Consider the following 10,329-nt stretch of genomic DNA (forward strand, 5'->3'; position numbering starts at 1 on the left):
CCACCGTCGGTTCCAGACGGGCCGGGCTGGGCTTCTAGCAGCGTATGTATCGTGTCATCTTCTTCTTCCTGTTTCCGAGGGGGAGGGAAGGGATAACTTGACCAGCTTCGCCATTGGCAACAAACCAAACAAGAAGCAACGACAATCGATCTATCCGCAATCAAATAGGGAGCATCAGTAGCAGCAACCGAGTCCGCAAGAAGCAGCAAGGAGGAGGAGGATGAAATCCTTCAAGAAGGAGTTCACCCTGGGTAAGCATGCTACCTGATTCTTCCTGAATTATTGTAAGTCTGGTCTCGTTTGGCCGCTGAATTTGCTGGTGGATGGATGCAGAGGAGAGGGCGAATGAGTCGGCCGCCATGATCGCCAAGTACCCCGGCAGGATCCCCGTATGTGTCTCTCGCTCGCTCTCTCTCTCTATTTCGCCGCCCCCAAAACTTAATGTACTACTACCTGCTACAGTACTGTTTAGGAATAGGGTTCCGGAGGCCCGGGCATACTAGATTCACGGCCGGCCTCTTTGATTGATTGAATTGAATTGAACTGTACTTCGTTGCCTCCTGTGCATAGTGTGGTCCGGCTCAGGATAAGCTTGACAGTTCGGGGGGGGGGGGGGGGGGGGGGGTATGGAAATAATTGTAGTACCAAATTAGCTTTTACTTGTCAAGATTTTAAGTTGTGCTCAATTTCAGTGCTGAGTCAGCGCTTGTTCGGTTAATCCCACCGAGGAGGGGATTGAGGTGGAATTTGACTTGTAGGGGATTTAATCCCTTCCAATCCCCTCCAAACCTCTTCAATTTTGGAGGAACCGAACAAGGCCTCAGGGAGTGTGTTGGAGCCTGTGTAAACCGCAAGCTTAAGTGTTCAACTTGAAATCTAGAACCAGGGTGTTTGGATTTTTCATGGAGCACCAAATTTGAGAACTGCAAATCCATGAAGCACCTAATTGCCGGCAACACACATATTCTAGTGGTTCAACACCAATAGTGGCGACATATACCTTACACCCACCATATTCTAATGCAGGGTTTGATTTCATTTCATTTGATTGTGTTGATGCAAAAGATTTGATTTGATTTTTTTGAGAAAACGCGAAAGACTTATGTGTTTCATTTCATTAGAGAGAAAGTGTTTGGTATAATCCTCCTAGGAGGCAGATTACAGGGCAATGACAGAAAAATTAGTGGACATCCCAAGTCTGGTAAGATTTGATTTGTTTTGATTGCCCGTGTCAGGCATATAGCTGGAACGGTTTTATTTGGTTGACTTAATGCAATTGTCTTACACCCACCAACGGGGACGATGTAAAAGATTTGATTCAATTTGATTGCCCGTGTCCGACATATAGCTGGAACGATTTGATTTGATTGAGTTAATGCAATTACCTTACACCGACCAATGTTGGTAGCATCATAGGTATTTTCACTTTTGATTTCCTTATTAGTAAAGTTGGTTATGCCAAATCTGGACACATTTTATGTTTTTGACAATTTGTTTATCAGTTTGTTTTCCCATGGTAAGCTAATTTGTTCGGCATCGTGTGGAACAAATATTAAGGTGGTTGCCATGCAAAGAGCAACTCCCGAGCTACGAAGTCATATCTCATATCACTAGTCACCACACCTCAAAATTGATGAGAATTGCAGCTAACAACGTGAGCGACGAAACAAGCAACTGGTGAGTGTGGCGGAGACCCAAGGACAGGAGAACTCGTTCCAGTCGGACTTGTGGCCTGGGGGACTTGGTCCGACATGGTCCTGGGACGCGAACAGAGCGAGGAGTCCAGGAAAAGAGAGTCCCATTCCGCATCAAAGAACGCATGATCGATCCGTGCGAGAGTAAGGGGGTCACGTTTGTTCGTCCAGGTAAACAAACGATCCGAGAGCGGGAGCTTGAACCAGGCCAGGGTGTTTATTATGGCGTTAAACACAGACGCCCGCCCAGCGTCAAACCTGTCATTGTTCTTCTCCCGCGGAAGGCAGATGAGATTGAAGTCGCCAATGACCAACCATGCCCCGGTCATGGAAGGAGCGAGAGCGAGCATGTCGTCGACGAACTCAGAGGTGAGGGAATGGTCCACGGGGGCGTACACATTAGTGATCGTAAAAGCAATATCAGAGACGGTTGACATCAGCGACGTGGAGAGCGAAAAGCGAGACCTGATGACACTGACAAGGGACAGGAGGCGCAGGTCCCGAGCAGTAACGATGCCCTCCCTAGAACCATCCGCGTCCTTGGTCACAAACTCAGAGAGGGAGACAGGGAGAAAAGAACAAGGTTTACCCCCATCGAGAGAGGCCAGTTTGGATTCTTGGAGACAGGCAACTGAGGGGGCCGCGGTGACGACGTCGTCACGGACGAGGCCACATTTGTCGTCGTCGTCGAGGCCTTGCACATTCCAGCACGGGAAAGAGAGACTTTGGACGGGATTAACCATGGAAACCACTGAACACCTGGGCAGCGATACAAACACACACACACACGACACGAAGTAAGAAACAGGGCCACCCACATTGGCGGGGTAAACGGGAGATGGGAGGATATAGGGGGCCACGACACAGCCCCGGGCGAGCCTAATAGAGATACTAATCATGAGGTAAACGGGAGACGGGAGGATATAGGGGGCCAGGGCACAGCCCCGGGCGAGCCTAATAGAGATACTAATCATGAGACGGCGCTGACACCGCAGCAGCCTTGAGAGCAGCCGCCGCACGAAGACCAGCCACGGTGGCGGACGATGGCGGTCTGACCACCGCATCGATGACACGATCCCTCGCAGCCTTGGCTTGGAGGCGGGGCAAGCAGCCGACCAGCACATCCTTGAGAGCTCGGCGTTTAACCGCTTTGTCCGCAATCTCAACGAATTCCCCTGTGTCAGCCAGGGCGAGGCGGGCGCTACGACGCCCCACCCCTTCCCCCATGAGTGGAGAGAGACCGGCCACGACAGGGGAGCGGGCCTCGCCCATGCAGGGGGGTCCACCTCCGCACCCGCCATGCAGGGCACGTCCATCACAAGCTCAGCCGATCCGCACCGAGGAGCGCGAAGACGGGACCAAGCTCCCTGACGATCACGGCCTGCCGAGGAGCGCGAAGACGGGACCGAGCTCCCCGACGATCACGGCCTGCCCGCGCCAGGTGCCAGCCCAGGTCGAGAACGTCCCGCGGGGGATGGGGAGGGGAGGAGCACCAAGGACCCGTAGGACGGAGTCGAGGGCGTTGCCGCCACCGCCACCCACTCCCCCTCCAACCCGACGGAGAGCGGGAACGGAAGGGTCAGCAGCGCGGCGACGCTCCCCAGCGGGCCTGTTGTGGGGGAAAGGTGGGGGCGGTTGACGGAAGAACGGGATGTACCGCCATCCGCACCGAAAGAGCGAGCCATGGGCCAAATTGCCGCCAGCTCAATGGAGATGACCCGAGTCTCCCACGGGCCACCCCAAGGCCTAACATCACAGGGGATATTCCTGGAGCACTCCAGCAGAACCACCGCGCGGATGGTGGCCAGCTCAACGCCGGCCAGCGCGGGGGGGTCAATCTCCAGGACGCGCCCGAAACCGGAGAAGGCCGCAGGGATGCAAGTCGGCGTCACAAACTCCACCGGGAAGCGCGTGGCCGCGAGGAGGGCGCGGAGACGAGCACGCTGCGGCACGCGGCCGTTGAGCTCCTCGCATTTGGTTGAATTTGAATTTGAACGTTCGAAACTACATCAATTATGTTGAGGTAAAAATGAATAATGAGCTGCCACTGGGAGGATTCGTGGGGTGTTTGGTTGGGATTCCAGCCAGCTTCCGGCCTCCGGCTTCAAAGCCAAAAGCTCCTATTTAGGGGCTTCCATCTGCAACTGTGGCTTTCGGTTGCGGCTGTGACAAGGATGAAAGCCACAGCTGCAGCCGGAAGCCCCTAAATAGGAGCTTTTGGCTTAAAAGCCGAAAGCCGGAAGCTGGCTGGAAGCCCAACCAAACACCCTCTCGAACCCATGACCTAGGTGATAGAGACGATTCCAACTGACCACTGAATCGTCCTCTATTTTGCCTGCAAATATAGGGTTGAGATTCCCTGTAACAGTCGGTAACCAGGCCTACCGTTAACCCTCCGATAGAAAAAATATCGATCAGTAAAAAAACCTTGGTTTGTGCTCTTTTTATGTGTTTTCTTGCTGTCAGAAGAGTCTATCTGTGCATGGAAATTTGATATCAGGACGTCTTCTTTGTTTGTCAAGGTTTTTGTCATGTTTGGTGACATTGTATGCTTTCCTTTTTGTCTGTGTGGTCGCTTCAATCAACCTGTTTGTGCAAATGTATTTTTATTTAATACTAAATATGCTTTGAGATGATGAATCTGGAGAAGTACAACAGAGTCACTATTTTTCACCCAACCCACGAGTCATTGTACTCACCAGAGATTTACTCAAACTGACAGGATTCAAGCAACTTATAGATTCTGACAAAAAAGCCGTGCATTTCCCTCTGTGTTGTTTCTCTTAACCAGATGTGTCTGTCTGCCTATATGTTGCTCCAACATTATGCTCATGTTTGCATTTGCAGGTGATTGTTGAAAGGTTTTCGAGGAGTAACCTTCCAGAGATGGAAAAGAGGAAGTAAGCGTATCTCAGACCAGGCATGATGTTTGTTCCTTTATATTGCGCAAGCATTGATGATTGCTTGTTTGCGATTGCAGGTACCTGGTTCCATGCGACATGCCAGTTGGGCAGTTCATTTTCATCCTGCGCTCCAGGTTACATCTGTCTCCAGGAACGGCGCTTTTCGTGTTTGTGAGCAACACCTTGCCCCAAACAGGTGAGCTTTTAATTCATGTCGCCAGGGTGGTGTCGCGCATATCCATGTGTAAATCTGTCGAGCAATTTTTCGCAGGTAACCTGATGGGCAGCGTGTATGATTCGTACAAGGACAAGGAGGATGGCTTCCTCTACATGTGCTACAGCAGCGAGAAGACGTTTGGATGACATCTGCCTGCCTGCAATTCAGCAAGCCTGAAGTACTTGCACCCAGTCCCAATGTAGATATGTGACATCAGTCTCTTGTTAAATGTTTAGTTGATCAGTAGCAGACTCTGCCGATCTCTGAAGATACCATATGTATTATTTTATCACCGAAAAAAACTTATTTCCCGGTGCATGATGCTGCTTGCAAAGTCCTCTGGGAAGCATGGGCGTATATGTGAATAAAAGTGTTGATTATGATGACAAGTAAACGCCTTCTTCTGCGCTCGCTGTTGACACTCGCAAGTTCACGTGCGTGCATGCGTCACTGCTTAGCGAACGACCGCTGTCATCGTCATGTTTACATGGTGTCCACTTGTTTCAAAATGAGTTTTCTTGGAATAGTGGTTTACTATACTCCCTCCATTTCAAATGTAATACATCTCCGTTTTTTTAGGATCTAAGTTTGATCATAAATTTAATCGTCGATAACGATTGCGACGAGCGCATTACATTGTGGAATGAAGGGAGTAACAATTAACTTGAAGACCGTGCACATGTCTACAACGGTTGTAGGCGCAGTAGGACGTGAATGTGTACTCCCTCCATTCTTAAATATAAGTCATATTAGATGTTTTATCAAAAGACTACATACAGATGCACTCCATTCGTTTCTTTTTATTTTGCATATAAGATTTGATCAAAGTCAACCTCTACAAAGTTTGACTAACTTTATAGAAAAATATATTAATATTTACAATATGAAATTAATATTATTAGATGCATCACCAATTTAACTTTCATAATGTATAACTTTTGCATTGTGGAAGTTGATATTTTTTTATATAAATTCGGTCAAACTTTGTTTAGCTTGACTTTGACCAAATCTTATATGCAAAGTAAAAAAAGAAACAGAGGGAGTATGTAGACATATTTTAATGTATAGATTCACTCATTTTGCTTTTTATATAGTCTCCTAATGAAATCTTAAAAAAAATAGGAATGGAGGGAGTAATTTTTAATACTTGCACCAACAGTGGGAGGAGATTTGTAGCATGTAGGGGCGGGGCACGCAATCTCATTTTTCTCTTGGCTTTCGATTTTTCATATATTATGGAAAGTCCTCTTCTGCTTCCGAACTCATTTGAACTCGGGATAAACAATAAAATCAAAAAAATGAAAAATCATTTGAAATTTATGATTTTCTTGTGCAAACATTGACAAAAGTTTTTTATGATTAAAAATTTTCATCTTTAAAAGACATTCGTGGAGGTCGTGTTAAAAAAATCAACAATCAAAAATGCTTTCGGAAATAACACATTTGGAGCATCAGTTTATTTGTTTGCCACGATTTCCAGAAATATGATTTTAGTATGAATTTTTGGAAGCACGTAAAACTTTTATCAATGTTTCCACACAAAAAAAATCATAATTATTCGATTCTTTTTCCGGATTTTACTGTTCGTCGAGCTCAAATGAGCTCGAGCTCAAAAACACCACTTTCGTATGTTATGTCTTTGAATGAAAAGATCAAAAAGGATTTCCTCCTGCTTTATATATAAAAGCAACCATCACCGCATTACAACCGAGGCACCTATACAAACACAAGCCACCACCACACACGACACACATACCCAAAGCAAGATACAAAGGTGTCGGGCACCGATACACCATCCCACCGACAACCAAGCAATCTACAAATGTGCGAAGAAGAATGCTAGGAGCCGACGAAGACGTCCACCATGGACAATCGACAACGGAGAGGTGAGGCGGACCACAACGAAGCGACTACACATAGTCGTCATCGCCCGATGTCGTATATCAAGTTTTCACCCGGAGCAAGACGAAAGGAGTGGGAATGCAGTGACGGAACCTTCGGTAAGGTGTAAGGATACGACATCAACCGACGCTGCCACCATCGGCGAGAACAAGGGATGGACAGGTGATATACCAAGCCACCAAGATGGCCATGGCTACTCGCCCGCACCTGAGACGCATGTTTCGCCCATGAACGTCGTGCCTCCCGCCGCCCGATATTTAGACATCCCCAACACCGGCCAAAGACCAGCTTTGGTTCGAGGGGACGCCCACGACAAACGAAACCGCAACCTATGTCCCGCCTTGAACTTCGTTGGAGCTGTCGCCACACGCAAATGGAAGGGGAATAGGGAAGAGGGGGAGCGGACGCATCCATGGCCGACACACCCCCGTGACGGTGATGGTCAGCCCTAGCATCGGCGTTGCCCATCCCTTCCACCAACATCCCCACCGGACACCTTCCGGGTTGCCCCACCGTGGCGGTCGAAGAAGATCCATGCAAGGCCACCAACTCATGCCCGTCCACCGGCAAGAGGGTCCCCAAAGAACGTCCCCTGCTCGTTGGGAAGCCCATCCATGCCACTCGACAACGTCCAGCCATCGAAGTCGGCTGGAACCCGACCAACACGTCCGCCAAGACCGTCGTTGTTGTGCCGCAACCGACGGCCACATGTAGAGGTTGGTCCACAAAGTATTTAAAATGTTTGTATGAAATTTGTCATTGTTGAGTATATGTGTTATGTGCATATTGTGTATTTGGCCCATGTCCTAGTTTTGTATAGTTGAGGTCATGGCCCACCTTATACATCATATATACGTGCAGTTGCACCTAATCAATGCATCGTGCAATTCCATCATCATACATGGTATCAGTTTTTAGGTTTTCAACCCTAGCTTCCGCCCGCCGTCGCGCTCTTCTCGTGTCGCCGCCGCCGCTCCACCCGTTGTCGTCGCCATGCCTCCTCCCAGTCACACTGCCGCCACCGCATCTCCCCACCGCCGCCGCCGCGCCTCTCTCTAGATCGCGTCGCCGCCGCCTATCCACCTGCCGTCGTCGTCGTGCCTCTCTCCAGTTCACGACGCCGCTGCCGCCATGCCTCCCCTGCTGCCGAGGCACATCCCTCGTGCCATCGCCACCACCTCCTCTATCGCCGCCACCGCGCCTCTCCTACGCCACCGCCGCCCACTTCATGTCGTACACGACCGGCTCCAACCCGTTCGCCAACGCCAACCCGCCTGACGTCGCTGACATCCACAACCTCAACATCCACGAGCGGGTTCCTGTCCGTCTTGCCCACACCGACTCCTCCTACTATGCTTGGAAGACCTACTTCTCCCTTGTGTTCCGGGAGTACAACCTCCTCGACCACGTGGATGGCACCGTCGACTCCAGCCCCGTGCCCGACCATAACGAGTGGTCCGCCATCGATGCCATGCTCATCCGTTGGTTCTTCCTCACCATCTCGCCCGACCTCTTTCATACGGTCGTGCACGACGGTGATGATGCATGCGCCGTCTTGACCAAGCTGAACGGGCTCTTCACCGACAATCGCCTTCAACATCGCGTGTTTCTGCAACAAGAGTTCTTTGGGTGCCACCAGGACAACTCCTCCGTCGATGACTACTATCTCCGACTCAAGACTCTTGCAGACGAGCTCCGCGACATTGGTGCGATAATTTATGATGATACCCTTCTCAATACGCTCACCGTCGGCCTCAACGAGGGCTTCGGCAACGTCGCGGCCAACCTCTACCTCATCACCAAGCCCTCCTTCGCCAAGTTCATGCCCTATCTCCGGCTAGAGGAACGACGAATGAAGCAGGTGAGAGCCGGGCCATGCACGCCTCTCTCATCGCCGGCACCACCCGCGATGGCCCTCCTCCACTACCGTTAGCTCCCCAACAGCAGCGGGCCCCCGCACCCTCGCAGCAACCGCCGTTATTGCCCCTGCCGCAGGCGTCCTACGACGCGCTCCTGCACCCACCAACGGGCGCCGCCGGCGCCGCCGACGCGGCGATCGTTGACAACAGCAGTAGCGGGCGGGTGGCGCCCTTCGTCCGCAACCGCAACAGCAGCAGCCCACCCCGCCCTGGGTCGATGGCTACAACCCCTAGATGGGTGTCATGCACGCATGGTCGATGTCGGTCCCTCGGGCCCCGGCGCCGTCGTTCCCCATGGCGCGACATCCTGTGCATCACGCGTATTTCGCTGCGCTGTAGTGGTACACCGGGTATGCTCCTCCACCATCGCAACTCTGTTAGAGAATATTTCTCTACATGTGGTTTTGGTAATTGATGACAATCCCTATGGACTAATGGTTTCCTTAAGTTATATTCGAAGGATTTGTCCATAGTCACTTCTTGAAGTCCATCTGTTGGTTTCAAGGAGTTTATATGATGACCAAGGTAGTATTCAAGGTATTATCCAAAGATTGGTCATAAAGACACAAGGTTGATCAATACTGAGCAGAGAGTAAATCAAGATGATCAACACACAAAGCGTACAAGATGTACCGAGAAGGATCAAGTGATCCCATGGTATGGTAAGCAGTGTCCATAATTCTTGTGTGTACTAACCCATGGTCCTTGTGAGAGTTCTATGTGGGGTTAGGTGTGTCTCCATGGGTTTGCGTCAAGAGGAAGATCTCATTCAACCTATGAAGGATGACATCAAGTGGTGATCGTCATCAAGATTACGGTGTGCAAGTTCAAGTGGAGCATCACGAAGATATCATGCTTGAAGCTTGTTGTCCATTGTAGTGGCAATGGACTTGTGAAGATGTGCTGAAGAGTGGCTCACTCATAGTGAGTATGGAGGAGCAATCAACTATTCTTCGTCAAACCAAGGCAATCAACAAAGGTGGTCCATCTTGTGGAAGCCAAGATCATCATCATCTAGCTCAAGAGGACTAAGTGCAAGGTATAGGTTTGCCCTTGATAGGTTTTCTATTTTAGGATAGATTGTCGTACTGTCAAGGGCGGCTCTCAAGTGAGTAGCTTGATCGTATCGTTTGTTGAGAGCTCAAACCATTTGCATCCTTGCATCATATTTCTTGGTACTTGTTTGGTGTTTCTCTTTGTGAGTTTTAGAGCTTATGGTCATCTTCATGACAAGCTCGAGTTCCTCAAAAACGGAGTCCATATGCATCTTCTATGATGTTTTTGATGTTGGAAGTTTTTGCCGGTTCTTCATTCATAGATGTCGCTCTTGGATAGCTCTTGTCGCCGTGAATTCAACAAGCTTGAGTTTGCTCGATTCGGAGTTTGTATGCGAAAGTTATAGCAGTTTCAGTATCCAGCGGTAGTACCGCTCGTGGTGCCAGCAGTAGTACCGCTCCTGGAGCGATAGTAGTTTCTTACTACCGCTCCCGGGCGGTCGTACCGCTCCGGTCGAGCTGTGAGTGGGGGTAACGGTTGGATTCTTTCCCCCACTATATAAAGGAAGTCTTCTTCCCCATTGGACCTGATCTATCTGTTGAACTCGTGTTCTTCCCCCATTGTTGACCTTCTTAGGGCTTGCTAACTCTCAATCCCTCCAATGATTCTTGCTAGTTCTTGAGGGAAAGAGAGAGGAG

General features: G+C 49.8%; 1 protein-coding gene across 1 annotated transcript; it reads left to right on the forward strand.

Annotated features, from left to right (window-relative positions):
* Positions 1 to 69: 69 nt before the first annotated feature.
* LOC123452130 (autophagy-related protein 8D) lies at positions 70 to 5,208 on the forward strand. Its single transcript, XM_045128716.1, has 5 exons — positions 70 to 251; positions 334 to 389; positions 4,542 to 4,594; positions 4,675 to 4,793; positions 4,869 to 5,208. Exons 1-5 carry the CDS (start codon positions 221 to 223, stop codon positions 4,958 to 4,960), a joined length of 351 nt encoding a protein of 116 aa, XP_044984651.1. The 5' UTR covers positions 70 to 220; the 3' UTR covers positions 4,961 to 5,208.
* The last annotated feature ends 5,121 nt before the right edge of the window (positions 5,209 to 10,329 follow it).

This window comes from Hordeum vulgare, chromosome 5H (assembly GCF_904849725.1).
Source record: "Hordeum vulgare subsp. vulgare chromosome 5H, MorexV3_pseudomolecules_assembly, whole genome shotgun sequence".
NCBI classification, from domain to species: domain Eukaryota; kingdom Viridiplantae; phylum Streptophyta; class Magnoliopsida; order Poales; family Poaceae; genus Hordeum; species Hordeum vulgare.